This window comes from Crotalus tigris, unplaced genomic scaffold, assembly GCF_016545835.1.
Source record: "Crotalus tigris isolate CLP2741 ecotype Arizona unplaced genomic scaffold, ASM1654583v1 scf7180000017834.3080900, whole genome shotgun sequence".
NCBI lineage: Eukaryota > Metazoa > Chordata > Lepidosauria > Squamata > Viperidae > Crotalus > Crotalus tigris.
In genome coordinates, this window is record NW_024096662.1 from 714,611 (window position 1) to 736,392 (window position 21,782).

The window sequence follows — 21,782 nt, forward strand, 5'->3', positions numbered from 1 at the left end:
ATAAGGCCAGTACATGTTAAAAAACAAACAAAATTAAATTGCAATTTCGCAAATAGATCTAAGGTGGTTTGCACCTTAATGGTTTCTTGTAAAATTAGTCGGGAAAGAAAGCACAATGATAGAAGACCATATAGTTACTTATCCACTGGGATCCCTTTTCCTGAATTATCATAGCTATCCTGCTCTTTTCCCCCCCCCAAAGCAGCAGCTTGAAAAAGTCAGGTTTCATGTGGCAATCATTAATAAAAGAATTACAAATAAAATGCCAGTACTATATATGAAAAACATACAATTTATTTGTAATACTAGTATAACAAATGACAGTCTGCATGCTGGAAGACTGGAGGTGTTAATCCAGAAGCCCTCTGGATCTTCATGTTGTCTGCTTCAGAAGTTACTCCTGCCATCATCTATTTTCTAGGAGATTCACCTTCTACCCCTTGTGTGTGAGACAGGGCTCTCACAACCTGTGACGCAAAAGCTGTAAATAATGTTTTAATAGCGTGCAGTAACTTCCGAGAAACGCACAGTAAAATATTACTAGAGGATTCGTCTCTTTCGACCACTGAAAAACAACAGCAGCCCTGTCTCTTTGACATTCTTACAGGTAACAGCATCCAAGAAACCTCTGTGTAAAACAGAATCTTGACCTAGAGAAGTGGTTTCCAAACTTGGCAACTTTTAAGACTTGTGGTCTTTATGGCTGGCTGAAGAATTCTGGGAGTTGAAGTCCACAAGTCTTAAAGTCACCAAATTTGGCGACATCTACAGGAACCTACAGGAACCTCTGGTCTAATTTAGGAATTCTAATAAAAGAACAGCTATGAACATGCCTCCTTATAGTACATGTAGATGTACTATGAAGAAAAAATAGTAACATTTTGGCTATATGCTGTATGCTACATTAATATACTAGTTGTATTGCTTTATGCTAACTGAAGAATTACTCTAATTTTAATAGTTACAGATCAGAGCTTTGGCATGGATGCTGGTGCAGAAAATCTTAGGCCTAAACCTGGAAAATCTAATTAACCCCAAATGCAGCTCATAGGACATACATTGACAGTATAATTATTATTTCAGGGGACTTAAGTTTATTGAACTTTGAGTTCAGCCCATATACTTAATACATGAGTTTCCGTACAATATACAAAGCTTTCACACAGTATAGTAAAATAAAAGCAATATGGAAATTTGTAAGTATGTGTTATGATAATATTATTCAAAAGCAGATTCATATAGGGGAAGGCAAAGATACTAATATTCTGTAAACATGTTCCTTAAGTAGCCCCCCCCCCAATTCCCTTAACGTCTGCTTCCAAGTCTTAAAAAAGAAAGGAAGATATAGATGACATCTACGTAGATTTGAATTGCTCCATAAATGTAATCTTCAGGACTGATGGAAAACCTCTTATTCCCCAAGAGCAACTGGGTATCATATGCAAGGAACTGTAGGAAATCAGAAAGAAGAAATTAGTCTTATAGATAAAAAAAAAAAAATACCTCTAAAGATGCAAGTGTCCAGCCAATCATTTCTTGCCCTGCATCCTTCATCAGTTCCTTCATTTTCATTTAAAATGTTTCACTCAATATGGTTTTTTGTGATCCTACCAACATTACTCTTTCTCTATTGAATTCCTTGGCTTCATTTCAAAATTTCAGATCTTTTTAAAATTTAATTTAATGCAGTAAATTTTTAATGTACCAAAATAGTACACACAGAGAAAACATGCATACAAGTTAGAAAACAGTTCTATAATTTACACCAAGAGGGGAGATGCTTCTTAATGATCCACTTTTTAAACTCTCCATATTTTAATCGGAAGTGCTCAAAGAAGTGATTCTATTACATCAGATAATTTACAAATTATAGCAAATCCCCCACGTGCTATTAATATACAGTGCCAATTTCCTTTTATTGGGAAAGCTCAACTTTATTAGATGTAATTTGCGTTAACAAATAAATCTTGATATTTTGTTTGAACGGCTAAAGCACTTCTGGCATTTTCTTCAACTTCATCTGTCTTTCAGGCATTTTGTATTATTATTTATGACAGGTCAATGAAAGGCTGCCTCTGATGAATCATTGCCAGTTTGGAAATGAGCTGCTAAGCTGCTGGGAGTCCTCAACTTACAGCAGTTCATTTAGTGACTGTTCAAAGTTATAATGGACCATTTTTCACACAATCATTGCAGTATCCCCGTGATCATGCGATTAAAATTTGGACACTTGGCAACTGACTCATATTTATGACGGTTGCAGTGTCCTGGGGTTATGTGATCCCCTTTGGCGACCTTCTGACAAGCAAAGTCAATGGAGAAACCTAATTCACTTAACAACTGTGTTACTAACTTAACAACTGCAGTGATTCACTTAACAACTATGGCAAGAAAGTTGGGGCAAAACTCATTTAACAAATGTCTTGCTTAGCAAATTTTGGACTCAATTGTGGCTGTAAGTTGAGGACTACCTGTATAATTTTATTTTACATAGCACATAAGAGTGTTCAAAGTGCTGTACATCTATTATTTTTCATAAAAAGCATCTCAGGGCAATAGAAAATAATTCTTTACTAACCAGGGTAAAGATGATGGCACAAATGGCTGAATAAAGCATATGGACCCAATAGATCTGAATAAGATAAGTAAGAGCTGGTTAATTACATATCTCTGCAAGAGAAAGTTTAAGTCAGTGACAGTCCCATTGACATTATTAAGGGACAACACAATATGAATAGAAAGGATCTGTTAAGGCAGGGGTGTCAAACTGCTGGCCCATGGGCCGGTTGCATCATACGGAGGCTGTGCCCACCCCAGCTCTGGCAATGCAAAAAAAAGTCGCGAATTTGACACCCATGTGTTAAGGCCTTAGTCAAGTGAAGAGGAATCAATTCTTTAGAAAAAAAATGGAGGCATTCATTATCTGTCATAGCTTTCCAATTAAAGCAAGTATGTTCCAAATGTAAACATATGTAGATATGAATGCACACTGCTTTTGAAAGCCAGTCATCCATTCCAGCCACTTACATATTTGTATACCAGGACAACAGTGGTGGTGATAGAAGTGACAAAGAGGACAATCGCCAGTATACAGAAAAAACCAGTCCAGGTTGTGAGATCCACCTGCCAATGAGAATGAGACATCCCAGCATTGTGACACCATTTTATTGTCCAATACATACATACAGTACATAAGATAGCCAATATATGAGTAAGAAATGAGTCAAAGAAATTAAAGACATTCATGAGAGAAGAAAAAAAGAAAAAATTGAACGTAAGTTGATCTAGCTTCTACTAACACCATGCACACCATTTTGTTCATATACTGCTTCACACACTTCCCTTTGTTCCTTAAACTTCTTACCTCTCTTTTAGGATCTCATCAACTCCATCCAATCATGACGCCTTTGGTTTTTCCCTTCCTCTCAACCCACATTCTTTCTTCATATACTTGTTTTGTAGTTTGATCTTTATTAGTTCTCGCTACATAATTAAACCATCTCAGAGTACTTCTTTTATAGTAGTCACTCGCTTTTGTACAGTATTCTGCACCAATTCATTCTTGATTATCCCTCTTGTTTTACTCATTCTTGACTATCCCATTTGCTCTTTTTCACTGTATTAAAATGACAAGATAACTTACCTTTGTTTGGAAAGAGAAAACAGTGACAGTGACTGTTATAACTGTAGTGATGACCATGGCAAGGATTACAGCTTTGGTCTCATGCATGCTGCAAAAAAAGGGATTTTTAAAAAGGCCTTTAGGATATTTTATGAATATAAATATTTAGGTTATGAAAATCCTTATAAGCCATGTGGAAAGTGATATAATGAGGTTATCCAAACTTCTATTTGCAATCATCAATGGATACCAAGAAAGGCCTCTGATTGACTGCACAAACTGGGAGTATACTTCTTAAAAATAAACACTATTTGTATTTATTTATTTATTTAAAAAAAAAAAACAATTTGTATCAGTTACTGGCACTATTATAAGATAAATAGATGACCTGAACATTCTTGACACCAATCTAAGATGCTATAGTTTCTGAAGAAACTTCAAAAATATTCTCATGCAACACTTAGCTCATTCTAATCTCACTTTATTAAGAAATAGGCAGAACTTTTCCAGAAATGTTACTGTGCTATTTTTCAACAGTTATTTTAAAATACAATAGGTTCTTAAATAAAGCCATTCAATCTTTCTTCAGAATGTTTCCAGAAACTAATTCTACAATGGTTCTAGTACAAAATCTTACACAAGAGGGAAATCTGGTTATTTTTATATTAAAAGAGACCTTAGCCATCCAAGAGCCAATGACAAAACTATAATAAAATCTCCTAAGACAATGTCCAACAACTGATGACAATGATGTATTTATAACCAAAACTGAAAAAAAGAGCTTATTGGTAATTTTAAGGAAATAAGAGGCTTTATTTCACAAGCCTATGGTTATCCATTTTCTAGTAATTATTTGATACTTTGCCATTATTTTTTGAGAAAATCCAGCTTGTTTATCCCCAGTGTACATTATGACTCTCATTTACTCCCTTGTACAGTACCTAGCAATGGTGCCTGTCATAAATCCCAAAGCCAATGTCTAGGGAGAAAAGCAAAACAGAAAACAAAATTAGCAAAACATTACGCACATCTTGGCTATATCTATTATTCCACTGCAACTTTTTTCATCCCCATTCAGAAGTGAACAAACACAAATTAACAAGCAAGCCCAGATCAAGAATTTTTTTTAGTGAATTGCCAGTGTATTATCTTAGGCAAGAATAAATAGTCCTGTTAAAAATGCAGTTTGTTCAATGAAATATATTCCATAGAAATTGAGCTATCATATGGACAGATATAGTAAAAGCAAATTCCCACATCAATGTATTTTACTTCATAATTTTTAAAATATCATTACTGCATAGCCAAAAAGGCAACAACTATCATTCAAAATACCGTGTTGGTGAAGTGGATGATACAAAATTAAACACATCTTTTTTGAACAAAATAAGATGAAGTCACTAACATTTGCTGAAGGAACGATAACCAAAAAGTGCAATGAATATAAAAATTATGATATCTAAATAATTTAGAGATTCTGTTCGAATGTGGACAAAAAACACTGCAAGACTGTCTGATCTTACCCTAATCATAACCTTAACCGTGGCACCAGTTTCATTTTCAATGGCAATGGCATTTTCCCATGCATTTTTATTTGGACCACAAACAAGTTTGAAATGAAACCATAACTGACGCTTTCTATAAAAAACTACTAAGAATCTATGTCTAGCATTAGTTTTCAGCCATGATTCCAAATAGACGTCACCCTAACGCTAGTTTCATTTTCAATGGCAATGGAATTTCCTCATGTATTTTACTGTGGACAAGATACAACTCCAAACAAAAAGCTCTCAATAATGGTTTCCTTAGAAAACAGCTTAGAGTCTATCCCTAGTATTAGTTTTCGGCCATGACTCCAAACAGACCTTACCCTAGCACTAACTCTAGTTTCATTTCCAATGCCAATAGGATTTTCCCATGCTGTTTACTGCTGTCCATTAATAGCTCTGAACGAAAAGCTGTTACCTTCAATGTCCTCCGAAAATGTCTAAGAATCTATCCCTAGGGTTAGTTTTTAGCTATGACTCCAAGTAGGCTTATCTCTAATGCTGATCCTATCCCAAGTTTCATTTTCATTGGCAACTGTATTTTCCCATGTATTTTACTGTGGACCAGAAAGAAATGTGAATGAAAATCTGTTATCCTCGCTTTCCTTAGAAAGCCTCTAAGAGTCTATCTGTATGTACTATTTTTCCACCTTGACTCCAAACAGGTATAACCCTAAGTGTAACCCTAACCCAATGGTGGGATTCAGCCGGTTCGCACCACTTCGGCAGAACCAGTAGCTAGTTTTTTGATGAGTTCTGGACCAGGCCCAGAATGGACTTCCAGAAGCGGCAACCACACAAAGAACCAGTTGTTCACATATTTGAATCCCATATTTGAATGCCCTAACCTACACCTTACTTCCATTTTCAATAGTAATGAGATTTTCCTCTGTATTTTACTGTGGGAATTTTTAGATTCTAAAACTAAGACGGGGAAAAAGCAGAAGTATTCGCAAGGAGATTCATAATTTGGAAGAATCTCAAGTGAAATGCTCTTTCATAGGTTAGAAATACAGAGGTTAATAATTGGACAAGTCCGTAATGAGAGAAATGATCACTCTTCATTAGGTCATAAGCCATTGATATTAATACCTTAAATTGTGCAATGTACAACTGGCAATTAATGCTGATCTTTCAGTACAGGTATTATATGATTTCTAGAACTTGTACTGGTTAATGGCCTAGGACTAGGTGTTCCATTTTACCCCAATTCCAAATTGTTGGTGTTAGATTATGCCATTTTCTCCTCAATAACAACTTTGTGAATATATTTATTTCAAAGGGAAAGATGCACTGTTTAGATAATCCATCTGAATGTAATGAAACATTTGTAGTTTGGAGGCAATAAAATAATTTTCCTGCCAAGTGTTTTAATAATCTGGAATTAAATTTTACCTGAAGATTTGTAATAATGCAAATATATTACTCTCTTTAATCTCTATCCTAGGCCCTATTGCCAACATTTCAGATCTCCCCATGTTAGGGATTTCACGTCCACTAAATTTAGCCCAACCTGTAACATCAATCTACTACTTACGAAGATTGTCATAAGGATTATGTTCCATGGAAATCGTCTCCTGAAAAAGACCAGAGAATGAATTAGCGCCCATACAAATGGCCCCACTTTAAGAAAAATGTATATTTTGGCAGAACTGTTTCAAAGATATACCACTATTCCACATGTTCTATTCCAAGCAGTTTCCTTATCAGGACAATTCTATTTGAAGCTTCTTAAGAGCAAAATGTGTAAGTTATTTGGCAACAGGAAGCTCCCAAACCAAGATTTTAAAAAGCTACATTTTGATTTCTAGCTTCATCATTCCTAAGCAAAGCCACTGTAACCTGAAATCTTTAACCCGAAAAAGATTCTACATCCTGACTTTAATAGGTTTGTGGTTGTGGGGCAATAGGACGAGGAAGGTGTGGTGGATATGTTTGCTGCCTTGAGCGATTTGTAAAGACAATAAAGGCAGGATACAAACGATTTTTTAAAAAAAAATTAAAAAACTTGCACAGAAACAGTTAAAAATAAAAGAAACCATAGCTGGAAAAAGTAATATAATGAAAATCTTTCAAAGGCATCTAGAAAAAAGGGACAATAGCTTTCCTACTAAAGAAGGTATAAATCTAATTTATATGTAGAGAAAGTTAGCAACTTGGGCCCCATCACCAAGGAAGCCAATAATAAACACCTTTTGATGAAGAGATGTATTTAAAAAAAAAGCTTCAAAAGAATCATATAATAAGTGATTTCCTCTGCTTGTTTTTCACTACAGTTTTTCTGAATATGCAACTTTTTTTTCCCTGAAGTTTTTTCAGTCCCTGGGTTGCGACAATGCATCTTCATTGCAATACTGCTGTATAACCATTCTATAGCCAACGTTTGCATTACAGGTAGTCCTTGATTTACAATAATTCATTTAGTGACTGTTCAAAGTTACAACAGTACTGAAAAAAGTGACTTATCATCATTTTTTACACTTATAACCACTGCAGCATGCCCATGCCCATGTGGTTTACATTCAGATGCTTGACAACTAGTTCATATTTACGATGGTTGCAGTGTCCCGGGGTCATGTGATCATCTTTTGTGGCCTTTTGACAAGCAAAGTCAATGGGGAAGCCAGAATCACTTCACAACTGTGTTAGTAATTTAACAGCTGCAGTGATTTACTTGACACAAGTAGCAAGAAAAGTCGTAAAATGGAGCAAAATTCATTTAACAAATTTCTCACTTAGCAACATAAATCTTGGGCTCAATTGTGGTCGTAAGTCGAGGACAACCTGTATTTTTCATTGCTTACGTATTCTAAGTCCTTTGAGTCTTATTATTCTGCTTTTCATGCAAAATTATTTTTCAGCTGCCAACAATCCTAAACCTATGAACGTGATTGCTGTGTGTCCCCACGCATTATTTGCAAATAAGAGAAGTGCTTCACGCAGGCCTCATTTTTACATCTCTCATTTCTATTGCAGAGGGGGAAAAAAGTGGCAGAAATCATTTGTCAAGGTTGTATTTCCACAGTCAGAATGCCAACCCCTTTTACCACTTCTCTATCCTTCGTTCCAGAATTCCCAGCAAATTTTGAATTTGATGCATCATAAAATCATAGATGTTACCAAAGGATACTTACTGGATCTTTTTACAAAGCACCAGCACTAGGTAACAGATCAAAAATATACCACTGGGAAGACAGAAAAGACCAATTATTGCAAACTGAATGGTGACAAGTCTAAACAGCAAGCTACCCTCCAAACTTAATAAACTTTTTTTTCAATGAAAATCCTTTAAGCCATATAATTGAACTTGTATATTAAAGTTTTATCAGAGGTTTTATGAGACTATGCTTAGTTAAGAAGGTAGGACATATTTCCTCTGAAAAGTTGTATCAGATGTGGTTAGAAGTGGTGGTGATGGAAGTCAGAGTACAGTAGAGAATCTTAAAGGTACAACTTGTCAAGTATATATTATGGTACAGGCAGTTCTTGTTTTAAAAACAATGATAGTAGAACCTGCCCATTACAGTTGTAAGTCATGGGGTCATTAAGCAAGATGCCCACATAATCATTTAGCAAAATGACTGCTATCCTAGCTGTCCCAGGTGCAATCATTAAGCAACAGTGTGGGTTGTTAAACAGTGAGGGGGAAAAGCTGCTTGCCAAAAGAGGAGGTGGCTCCTGTTAGTGCAGAGAAGAGAATTCTTGCACTGGATTGGAGAAACGAAATCCATCTGACAGGCAGCCATTACTCTCAAAAATGCTGGCTGCAAAAGTGCATGCTGAAAGCCAAGATGGAGGTGTTTGGAGCCAGCTTCACTACAAACATCCCAGGCTAAAATTCTTCTTGGCCATGGTGGCACAGTGTTAAAATGCAGCATTTCAGGCTAATTCTGCCAACTGCCAGCAGTTCGATTCTCACCGGCTCATGGTTGACTCAGCCTTCCATCCTTCTGAGGTCAGTGAAATGAGGACCCAGATTGTTGGGGGCAATAGCCTGACTCAGTAAACCACTTAGAGAAGGCTGTAATGCACTGTAAAGCTGTATATAAGTCTAAGTATTTTGCCAAGAACTTTTCCAGCCAGCTTCTTTGAAAGTGGGAAGGCTGCTTTGCAAAGATACTCTGTCCCACATGGGGTGAAACCAATCTGGCAGAAAGCCCTTCCACTTTCCAAGATGTTCACTGAAAAAAGGTCCATCCCAAAATGGATCGTGATGGACCTTTTTCAGTCAGCCCCCAGAAACCAGAAGAGTCCTGCAGCAGCAGCTTGTCAACTTCCCTGCCAGCTTTATTGTTGATTTCTGAAGAAGCCAGCAGAGAAGATTGCAAATGGTGATCACATGATCATGGAGGACTTGGCAACTCGCTGTAAAGTGCAAATAGGTTGCCAAGAATCCAGATCACAATCATGGGACCGCAGGGTTGCTGCAACGGCTATAAATTCACATGGACAGTTGTAAGTCCCTTCGTTCAGCACCCTTATAATTGCAAACAGTTGCTCAATGAACATCATAAATCGAAGACTATCTGTATTTTCTGCCATGGTTTGGAGTTCTTCGACTGTATTATCAATATATCTAAAAGACACTAAGTCAGTGGTTCTCAACCTTTTTAATGCCGTGATCCCCAACCAGTCGTAAGTGGAGGACTACTCAACCGGTCCTAAGTCGAGGACTATTCAACTGGTGCAGCACTGTTTGCAGAATGGGACTTTTGGTGGGCTCAGCAGGGCAGAGACAGCCTGGACAATTCCTATTGGCTTTTGAAAGCCAATAGAATTAGACTCTATTCAAGAGAGTCTATTCTATTGGCTTTCAAAAGCCAATAGAATAAAAGGGAGTAGCACAGCTAAGGAAAAGGGGGAAAAAATGGCGGACTGCGTTGTTTGGCGACCCCCGTGAAATGGTCGTTCGACCCCAAATGGGGTCCCGACCCACAGGTTGAAAACCACTGCACTAAGGGAAGATTACAGCAAAGCAATAGATCACCAATGGCACTCGTCTAATACTTACTAAGATGCATAATATAATGGAATGTGATTGATCACAAAAGCGCTCACAGGAGTCCTGTGGAGAAGAATGACAAGATCAAGTATTACTAGACTGTCAACCATTTTTGATCTATGTTAGCCTAAAATTCCATTATTGCTTACAGTTTCATTTCCCCTTTCGTGGTCAAGAACATTAATACTTCCCCATTAACTGGGCCACACCCAGAGCTTGACTTGCACCTAGCTGCTGATTAGCCTGTGCTCACTAGGCATTTTTAGTATGCAATTACTGAAACGTATATACCTAATGCAAAGAAGACATCTTCAGGCAAATAGATATTTCCTTACCAAGTTTACCAACATCTATAGGCTTCTAGTATATGAACAAGAAGGAGCCAAAGGGAAATACATTTTTTCTTTACTGCTTGAATGCACTCTACATACCAATAACTCTACTAGTGCCAGAGGTAGGCAACCTTGGCTCTTTTATGACTTGTGGACTTCAACTCCCAGAATTCCTGAGCCAGCCATGCTGGCTCAGGAATTCTGGGAGTTGAAGTCCACGAGTCATAAAAAGCCAAGGTTGCCTACCCCTGGATTAGTCCATAGAGGGTTCTAGTCCTGCCTTAGGCATGTAAGCCAGATGGGTGACCTTGGGCCAGTCCCTCTCTCTCAGACCAACCCACCTCACTGGGTTGTTGCTATGAGGAAAATAGGAGGAGGAAAGAGCAGTAGGTATGTTTGTTACCTTGAGTTATTTATAAAAACAATAAAGATGGGATAAAACACCCAAATAAAAATAAAGAAATAAATTCTAACCCCTATCTTTAGAACATCTCAGAAATAATAGGCTTTTTGGGGAATCCACTCTCCAAAAATAGAGAGGGAAGTCTGCCACTGGAATGCATCATACAATGTTATCAACCATTGCTTCTTTGACAACAGTGTAAACTACAGAAGGCTTTGGACATCAGGAGCTAAGGTTACCCCTGCTCTCCTGGAGCTAACATAATTTATGTTCCTAAAATCAGAAGCAGTAGTAGGATAAAGAGGGAGGGGGGAAGCCAAAAAGCCACACAAGCCAAAATGCCACAAAGCGCCCACGCTTTGGAATCAGCTCCCCCCGGAGATTAGGACCGCTCCCACCCTGTTGGTCTTCCGTAAGCTACTTAAGACCTGGCTTTTCCGGCAGGCCTGGGGTTTATAAAACCTAACCCCTGAATGATTGTCTTTGTATTGTTGTTTTGTTATGTTTTATGTGTTTTTTATTGTTAGCCGCCCAGAGTCCTTCGGGAGTGGGGCGGCTTATAAATTTTAAAAGTAAATAAATAAACACAAAAAGGAGGAAAAGTGAAAGCCTTCTCTTTCTTTTGTCTAACTGATGTGAGTCTGGAGGGGTGTCAGCAGTCATTGTTCATCACACATTCTGAGTCCCACATCCACCTGCATGGTTTTGTCTATCCTGGACCCATGAAGACTTACACAAAAGTGAAGACGGCAACAATTGCCACAGTCAGTAGTAACTGAAGGGTGATGATGCTGTAAACCTGTTTGTGAAGACAAAAAGAGATACAAATTCAAAATGAAAAACCAAAACAAAGTCGTGGGTGACCATTTTCAGATGCTCCCACAGCAAGGTGGCAAGAACTGATGCAGGAATGAAAGCCTTTTGCTGAATTATACGGAATATTTTAATCTTGCCATATCTTTTCTCAATCTTACAAATTTAGGAGCTGGCTATTTAAACCACTGAACCAAGGACTTGTTTCTAGCAAGAAACCAAATTAAATCATCTCCAAAAGATGACTGATACTTCATTCACATTAACAGACCACACACCCCAATTAGCCAATCGTGAAATATATAACTATGAAATATCCAGCAATATTAGATCATACAGGCTAGGCCAGTCATATGCTACAAGATTATAAGCATATATAATTTAACTCAGATTACAAGATTTAAAAGGTCTGAAGAACAGAATCTCATAGTGTTTCCCCCCCCCAGTAGATATTTTGGGAGTTATACATTTTTAGAGAAATCTTTAATATTATGAACATAACAAAATAGTAACAGAAACACACACGATGTAATAAATAAAAGAACTAAAAAGTGCTTTTTTGGATTTTGCCATATCTAAGACTGGGTTTGATGCCGGAGGTGGGGACAAAAGATGGAGTCATAATGTTGTGTTGGAATTTTACCAGCCTGACTTCAGCTTTCATCAATTCTTAAATTCTCTATTTTGAACAGAGTAGGGAAGCATTGGTTGCCACCTAACTAAATTAACTGCAGACAGGTCATCTCTCCAGACCATTTAGGCTTCTCTGCATCTAAGTAATGTTTTTATCGACTCAGTAAAAAGATAAACATAATTTAAAACACTGACCACTTATCTGGTCATTATTAGTAAATTGTCATCTCAACCCTAGACTCCTCACAACAAACAGACTACATAGCCATATGAATCATTCATAATATGAGTAGTATGATCTATTATTGTAACATTTCTCTTTCAGTTAGTAGACTCTCTGATGAATTGCACTGCACTAATTTCTTATTAAGTTGAAAGGTATTCTTTTGGATCCAGAAAAGCTTCTGCTAATGGAAACATAGCCTAAACAGTGGACTTACACACAAAAAGGCAAGCATTTGCATCAACCCACACAGAGAAAAGGGCTGGCCAATGTTTCATTTCTGAAGGGGCAAAGATGAGAAGACAGGGATATTCATGTTGTAACATACGTTAGCAACTCCTTAAAACAGTTTCATGTTTGTGGGTTTGTTTGTTTTTTTAAATTGCATAACTCCCCTCCATAGTCTGCATGTGATCCTAGGGCAGGGGTGTCAAACTCAATTTCATTGAGGGCTACATCAGCATTGCGGTTGCCCTTGGGGGGGCGAGTGGGTGTGGCCAGGGTGGGTGCAGCCTACTGGGTGGGTGTAGATGGAATGGGTGTGGCCTACTGGGTGGGCATGGCCAACTCTACATCGTTCCCGTCAAGGGTGCCTGTGGGGGCCTGGGCAGGAGTGGGACAGATCTGAGGATCTCTGGCAGAAGGGGGTGGGTCAGGGGCAAGCGCCAAGGCATGGTGCATTTCTTCATTCCTCATAAAGGGTGACACCTCCCCAGCATGTACCCAGGGAGTGGGGCCGATGTGGCAGGGTCTGGTTCCTCGCTGTTTCTGGATGGCCTTGTGGAGCTAAGACTGAATGCATTTCAGCATAGATGGCCACCACGAAATTGTACATTGGCTCCCAGCTGGCCTGGGCCAGGGCCAAGGCAGCGGGGGCCATTCCCTCACTGTTTCCAGGATGGCTTCGCGGGCCACATGAAATCACTTCGCGGGCCGCATCCGGCCCCTGGGCCTTGTGTTTGACATGTCTGTCCTAGGGAAAAGACAGATTTAGCTTAAGTTATGTTCCAAAACACCATTTTAATATCAGAATAATTCTGTGTTAAGACATATGATTTTTAAAAAATGTTTTCACTGATTTCCCCCTTTCCAATTCCTTGTCACTTCAGTGCAGGTTCAGGAAATGTAAAAGGTTACAGGCAAATGGATGTATGTCTTATTCCTTTCACAGTACTCTGGATTAACACTGAGAGAGTGAACACCATTTTCATACAAAAAGACTTTTGATCATGCTCCCTTCTTCCCCAATGAGTTTGTCATGCCTCCCTCAGAGCCTGAATCTGGGGAGGAAAGTGAGCTGGAATGGGACCCTATGGAAGTCGAGGGAGAGGTGTCTGTGGCTTCAGAGGAATGTGGGGAAGAGCAAGCCGAGGCAGGCCAGGACCCTTCAGGAGTGGGACAGGAGGAACAGGAGAGACAAAGTTCAGGCAATGAGCAAGAGCCATCCCCACCTGATCCTAGAGCATGGAGAGTGAAGAGAAGGAGGGAACAACGCAGGTAGGCTCAACTACTCGGGAGGAGAGCATCCCACCCCTCTCCACAAGGCACACCTGAAGACTGAGATTTAAGAAGACGCTGTGGGGAGAGGCATTTGTCGGGAACAAACGTTGATTCCTTGGAGTTTTGTGTGTGTTGTTGCTGATCTCTTGTTCTGTGACTTCTGCTTGGAAATCCTGAAACTCTGATCATTGGACTGGCTGAGAACATTGCTTGGATGTTTAAAGATCTCGGACTGTATTTTGGCTTCCCTTTTGAAACTGTGCAGGCAAGCATGTATTCACACAGACTCGTTAGATTTATGATGTATGTGTCATTTCCTTGTTATCTCCGTGGCTTTGAGTAAAATCCTCTCCTAATCAGACTGTATGTGAAACTACTTGCAGCCAGAGGCGGCTGAAGTGTGTGTGTCTTCCTGTGTTTGGAGGCTTGCCAGAAACGTGGGAGCATTTGGGGAAAATTTGGAGCAATTAAAGGGCAGTTTGAATTGCCAGCTGACTGTATTGCCTCGGTGCTGTGCCCTGGGTCATCACAGAGTTTGTAAAAGAACTGTCATCACATGAGGGACATTTTAAAGTGTCCCCATTTCATGAAGATATGTATGCACTAAGGGCATTAATATCTGATTTAGGAGAGATTCTGTAGCAGGCTATAGAGGAGAAAGGGCCACATAACAGATTAAAAATAATTGAAAGCCACAAAGGAATACCTGGTGCATCAATTGGCTGTTTAGTAGTAAACAGCAAGGCATTTAGTAGCATATTTTTTGGAGCAGAAGCAGCAAAATTATTGACTTAACAAAATACTAGCAGACCACACAAGGCTGCTTCCTGAGCCGTATGTTGTTCAGGTCTATTGTATAGTTTGCATAAGTATATGTAGAGTGTAAGGAAGATGACCTGAGGGAAATAAACAGGAGCTACTGCCTAAGCAAAAGGGGATGAACCATTTTTAAAATCCAGAATAATGCAGTAACATCTGAAAGTGTCTCAAGTGTACACCATTCACTGATGTATAAGAAGTGGGACAATCAGATTTCTAAGATTCTGTTATTTTAGCCAATATTTTAGCCAGTTGATTTCCTGGTCTAGCCTATGTCAGGGAGCTGGTATCAGACTTACCTTCCGAATGAAGACTTGCCTAACATTTTTTTCCAACCAATAGGCAATTCGGAAATCCCCTTCTTCCATCTCGCAACTTCTATCATCTGTTAAGAGAAGAGGGGAAGGGCACATTGATCAACCCTATCAGACAAAATAGCAATTGTAACTGTGATAGGATGGATCCATAGTAGATCTCCTAGGCATGATTGTAGCAATTTATCTGGATGCAAATTATAACAATGACTGAACCACGTTCTTTTTAAAATAATTTATTATCCACTGATTAGTATTCTGACACTTCAATAACAGCCCTCATCTCAATTCCAAATAAAAATATACATTTAACACTTCCTGTCTAGTTTGGCCCTCTTTTTACAGTCCTAAGTCACAGTTTTCCTGACTTCTGTCCCTTAGCCTTCCACAATATTTTCATTTAACATCCCCCTCATGTAAATTGGCTGTGCTGATTGTGTTCTCTCACCTTCAGCTCCAGACCTCTTGTCATCATAGGGGGGTGGAGGACCAAGAGTTTCCATGTTGTCCCTGGCTGATGTACAGCACCTGGAAAAATAAGTGAAGTTTAAGATGCTTAAAACAAATACACACACACACACACGCAAAAATATACAAACACACACAGGATATGAAACATAGACTAAATTCATGTTCAAAATCCACAATTGCTTTATTCCTATAAAATGCTGTGTCCATACAAATAATAATTATTTTTACACCTTAAAGCAATGGTATATGTCAAGGTAATGGCTGGATTTCCACAACTACCTTTAGTCTAAGGCAGGGGTAGGCAACCTTGGCTCTTTTACGACTCGTGGACTTCAACTCCCAGGAATTGCCTACCCCTGGTCTAAGTTAACTTTTTGTCTGAGATTAACTGCTAAGAATGGAGGTAGAGTTCTTTTCTGCAATATTTATTGTAAATTAACAATGTTAGTACAGGTAGTCTTTGACTTATGATCTCAACTGAGCCCAAAAATTTCTGTTATTAAGTGAAACATTTCTTAAGTGAGTTTTGCTCCATCTGACAACCTTTCTTGCCTCAGTTGTTAAGTGAATCACTGCATTTGTTAAGTCAGTAATACACTTGTTAAATGAATCTGGTTTTCCCATTGACTTGGCTCGTCAGAAAGTCGCAAAAGCGGACACTGGGAGACTCATAGATACGAGTCAGCTGCCAAGCATGTGAATTTTGATCAGGTGACCATGGGGAGGCTGCAACGGTTGTGTGAAAAGTGGTCATAAGTCACATTTGTCAGTGCTGTTGTAACTTCGGATGGACACTAAATGAACTGCTGTTGAGGACTGCCTACATTGCTATTCCAATGCAGCCCAAGAAGGCATGCCAAGCATAAATACTGTAGAAAGCAAAATGGATCCGATGCAGAGTGTCAGAGTGAGGAAGGGGGAATTGATGATCCCTTTAATCAATGTTGTGTTTTGGCGGGTACCCACTGAGCACGGGGAGGAGATTGCCCTCTCCAAGTGTTGCTGATTTCAATTCTCAACAGCCAGAGCCAACACAGCCAATAGAGTAGAATGCAAGAAGTGAAGCTGAGTATATGAAATGCTTCAGGTCATTCATAAGTGCTAAGAGGCAGCTGGAGCAGGGATTCTTACCATTCATTTTGTTACGGAACGAACCAAATTAGAAACAAAAAAAAAAAGCAAATGACTGAATAATTATGAAATACTGTATCAGGATTGTTTGCCTCTGGCAGCAATTGTTGTTTTTCAACACTAACTGCTAGAAAAAGATTTTTTTTTCCTAGAGTTACAGGAAAGGGGAGCAACGGCTATCCATCATAAATTATTCAAAGCATAGACACTGACTTTCTCAACATCTTCAGTATCCTTAATTTTCCGAAAGACCAATTAAACAGAATATTAATATTCAAGAGTCATTTTATTTTGGTTTCTCTATTATTTTTCTTACTATAAGCAATTTGTCATGCAATTCTGCTTTCATATCTCATACAATGGTAATGTTAGCAACAGTTAAGAGTTATAACCAAATAATAGAAAGATGACTCTATTTTGGTAAATTTTAATGAAGCACACTTTTTAATTTGCTTTTACATTGTTGCTACCTTTCATATTGTTAAGGTTTTAAAATTAATTTCTGCAAAGCATTTTTAAAAAAAGAACTATAGATATTAAAATGTTAAAATATAAGTTTGGAGCATTTTTGCAGTAGCAATAATGGACAATATGGTAGTTCCTGTACAGAGCCATGATGGCGCAGTGATTAGAATGCAGTATTGCAGGCTAATTCTGCTGACTGCCAGCAGTTCAATTCTCAACAGCTCAAGGTTGACTCAGCCTTCCATCCTTCCGAGGTTGGTAAAACAAGGACCCAAATTATTGGGGGAAATAAGCTGACTCTGTAAACCACTTAGAGAGGGCTGTAAAGCACTATGAAGCGGTTTATAAGTCTAAGAGCTATTGCTATTCGCCATTATATTCAAAGCTCTCAGATTCAACTTTTGGCATCTTCAAGCAAGGTAAAAGGACACTAATGTGGGGCCCTAGAGAGCTGCTGTCTCCACTATTTAAATGTTTATACAGTTTTAACATATTATGATATGCATTTCCATAGGAATCATTTCAGCAATACATTAAATAATATTGCTTATTTTTCTGGTCAGAACTTCCCAGGAATTAAGATAAAGAAAAAGGAAGGAACAACTCAACAGGCACCACTCTTATCCTAAGATATCTATTTGATGGTGTTGAAATATTAGGGATTTTCTCTGTCCTTGAAAGTGAAAGTAATAGATAATCATTTTCTGTAGAAATCAGCAGGATGGAACCTGAAAATACAGTGGTACCTTGCTACTCATCGTTAATTAGTTCCAGGACACGTGATGAATACCAAAAACGATGAGTGCCAAACTAATTTTTCCCATAAGGAATAAGGTAGTGAATTACAAGGCAACCAACATTGACAAGTTCTAGCTGGTGCATTGAATACCAAACAATGAGTACCAGCACAAAATTTTCACATCAAAATACGTTGAGTACCAAATTCAAAGCAGTTGAATACCACGGTTCGCTGTATGCAAGTATGCCGAAAGAAGCTAGCTGTTTTACTGATGTGATTAATATTTCAAATAGCTTCATTAAAACACATAAAATCTGAGAATAGAATTTCAATAGAAAAAAACAATACCAAGCAGCAAGCTGAACTAAAACCTAATACTGTATTTGCCCATTTAATCTACACACCTCCCGCAAATAGTTTGCAAGAAATAAAAATAATGGCTAAGAGATGGTAAATTTTGAGTTAGACCTTTGCTTGAAAAAATAAGCAGAGGAGGCGGTTTGCTTAGAATGATAACAAACAGAATTTTTGCAATCATTAACATTTCTGACAATATTTTATATTTCATGTCTGTCCGCAAAACTGGCATGTGACAAAATAAAACTTCTGATTATGAGATGTAGTTCGTAATTTGTTGCTAAGTAGAAATTTGAACTAAACAATGAGCTGAGGCAGACAGGTATATATAAGAAATATGGGATTGAGAATCTAAGAGAATATTTTTAGGCTCAGAATTTTGATCAGTGCAAAAATGTTACAAGTCTCTTCATATAAAAGACCATTCCCAAAATTCTCCCAAGGTTGAGAGCAGGGAGTTAGGTTTGTTTATATTACTAGATAAGTCAGAAACCATTGTCAATTGCTTTAAGATTGAACAACAGGTTACCAACTATTTTCTGCCTATCCCTAAAAGGAATCACTGCTGCAATAAACAGCAATTTAAAAGATTGCTGTGCAAATATGATGCATAATGCAGAATGTGCATGTGTGATGGTAAGAGAAAAAATAGATATAAAAATCTCTATGGAGAGCACATTTGGAAGCTATTAACCAGCTAGAAACATGCAGATTAGTGTTCAATTAGAAATAAAGAGAAAGAAAAACAGGCCAGTTAAATAAATGTGAGTATCACAGCTTTATTTGGTACATTCACTTATTTTCAGTTCTTTGTGCCTATATTCTGCTTGCTATAAAAAGATCAAGTCACAGACAATTGAGGAACGCCCCCCCCCCATACTTGAATGCTTCTAACTCCATTTTAAGGAAGCAAAAGTAAACATGAAGCATATGCACAAATTTTAGACTTTTTTTTAGGTCATGCTTCTCCTTGGGTAACAACTCTTTTATATATAAGACTGAAGCCAGTAAACTATACTTCCTGAAGCTAGCCGCATGTAATTCTCAGCTCACACAAGTAAGAAAGAAAAAGTGTCATTGGAAGGATCTCTGTTCTAAAATCTACAGCTGTGATTTTATCAAAAACGCGGGACTTTCCAGACTTGTGTCATCAGTATTTCCTGGTAATTATAAGAGTGTGCAACATCCATTTCTACTGCTTTCAATTTCCAAACCATTCATATATACCATATATAATGGATATATTCATTTTTATCCATTAATCAGTGGAAGAACTTTTCTCCAGAAGTTGTGGATGCTCCAACAGTGTAGGTTTTAAGAAGAGATTGGACAATGATTTGTCTGAAATGTTATAGGATTTCCTGCTTGAGTAGAGGGTTGGACTAGATCCCTTCCAACTTCATTATCCTTTTATACTTTCTAAAAATATCTAGAAAATCCTATGAACCTTCCAGAATAAAATTACTGTAATGTATGAAAAAAGGCCTGTCTGGAAAAAAGAAACTATACTGTATTGCTTACATCAAATGAACCAATGTTGCATTTTAAGCTTCAGGCCTCTAATAAAAATATATAGGTATATAACAACAGTCAGCCTATCACTTGTGTAATTCATATTTATCTGGGGTAAAGATTATAAACTTCATTAAAAGAAGCTATCAAACATGTTTCAAACATCTTCTGATAAAACATTTTAAAGTTAGGGTCTAAAATCTATTGGCACTTCATAATGTTCTACAGAGAACAATCTAGCCTCTGGGTTTTACCCTTCCTTGTGTTGAGAGGGGATTCAACGATTTTGTTTTTCTTTATCCCAGCAGTCTCTGAGGCAACTTAACGCAAGTCTAACGAGACTAAGACTGACCTAATTTTTATTTTATTTTATTTTTTTGCTACTTCAGCACATCTAACTCTGATAACCAGTGGTTATCATGAAATTGCGCTACCTCATTCAGGGTATTTTACCATAATTTCCCTCCAGTTGGTTCTCTTTCCTTTCTTCTCTCACTCTCTTTCTTAGCCCCTCCCTTTCTTTCCCCAAACCCAACATCTGTTACAGAGGGAGAGGTGAGATGCCTTTTGAATGAACTGTCCATCACTGTCTAGTTTAAAAAACATCGGTCTGGTCCTTCCTTTCTGCTTTACTCAACATCTCGTCAGCCAGGTCAAAAGAACCAGATTACACCGCGAGAAAAAGCGACGGAGCCCAATACTGAACTCACTTAGGCCCCCAGTTCAAGTTGCATCCGTTACACGGGGCCACCTCTACCCCGCTCCGCAGGATAAGTTATGTACCGGCGGAGTTCTTCCCCCCCCCCCCCCAGTCTAATCGCGCACGGGCACCGAGTACGGTCTGTTTACCTGGGAAACTCGAGTAACGAAGCCTAGTTGCTACCTCCGTGGAATCGAACCTGCTCTAACCCTCGGGTCGTTCTCGAATCCCAGATAACTTCCCAGCAAACAGCCAGCCCTCCCCGCCTAGCGAAGCACTACATAGCGGAAAGGTTCCCACCCTCCTCCTCCACCTCCTCCGAGGCATAGCCTTTGTTCAGACGATTACGGCAAGCCTGCAGATGCTTGTGCCCCAGAATCCTTACCCTTCCTTCAGGCCTCCTTGGGAGCTCTTTCCAAATTCTGTTTCTAGGATATTGCGGCCGATCGTGGATTGATGGAATTCAGACAACCAGGGAGGGGAAGAAAAAAAACCCGCCCGTGTGGGGAACCCCGTTCAAGTGACTTTTTCATCAACTTTCTATTGTTTTTGAGGAGAGAGAGAGAGGAAAAAAAAGAGAGAGAAACCCTAAGATGCAACTCCAGTGCCTCTAAGAGGTGAACGTAATGATTGCAAGCTCCGGCTCAATGGGGTTCCGGGACGTGAACTGTGAGACTGCACGGTACCTAGTTTTTAGGCCTGGCCTCCAGATTCTGTGCAGTCTTGAGCACAAGAGATTTTTAGGACTCTTGAGATATTTTGGCATAAGATTCCAAATGGCTCAAATCAAAAGACAGTGTAAGTAAAGCAGAACTATTGCAACAATTGTTAGCACTGGGTGTTTGCTCAGTTTTCTTCCTTCAGATCATTCATTGCCAACCTAGGTCTGTTTGACTTAGTATCTTAATCAGAATTGTTATATACAGGGCTTTTTTTGTCATAAAATGCCTAGAACAGAGTTCCGGCACCTTTTTTGGATGGTAGGCAAGGCGGGTTGTATGATGTGTATGAGTTCCAGCACCTTTTTTTTTTTTTTAAAGAAAAAAAGCACTGGTTATATATGTTTCTGATTGGCTTACCTGTATGTGTCGTCTGTCGTTCCTGTAAAGCACTGATGATATTTCCTAGTTTGGTCGTTAAATGTTTGCAAGGAGAAAAGCAAGGTCATTGAATACTAAAATCTCAACATTTCATCTTTG

The 21,782-nt window shown here is 38.6% G+C and overlaps 1 protein-coding gene across 2 annotated transcripts; it reads right to left on the reverse strand.

Moving 5' to 3' along the window:
- Positions 1 to 276: 276 nt before the first annotated feature.
- LOC120307919 (protein lifeguard 3-like) lies at positions 277 to 21,782 on the reverse strand. 2 transcript variants are annotated; one of them, XM_039343205.1, is made up of 12 exons: positions 20,969 to 21,782; positions 15,657 to 15,736; positions 15,194 to 15,279; positions 11,641 to 11,705; positions 10,181 to 10,234; positions 8,304 to 8,354; positions 6,707 to 6,746; positions 4,564 to 4,601; positions 3,644 to 3,731; positions 3,028 to 3,123; positions 2,579 to 2,632; positions 277 to 1,449 (listed from the first exon to the last, which is right to left on the reverse strand). In XM_039343205.1, exons 2-12 carry the CDS (start codon positions 15,709 to 15,711, stop codon positions 1,306 to 1,308), a joined length of 771 nt encoding a protein of 256 aa, XP_039199139.1. In that variant the 5' UTR covers positions 15,712 to 15,736; positions 20,969 to 21,782; the 3' UTR covers positions 277 to 1,305. The 2 variants fall into 2 exon arrangements, with proteins under 2 accessions (XP_039199139.1, XP_039199140.1); XM_039343206.1 differs by lacking the exon at positions 20,969 to 21,782 and adding an exon at positions 20,733 to 20,876.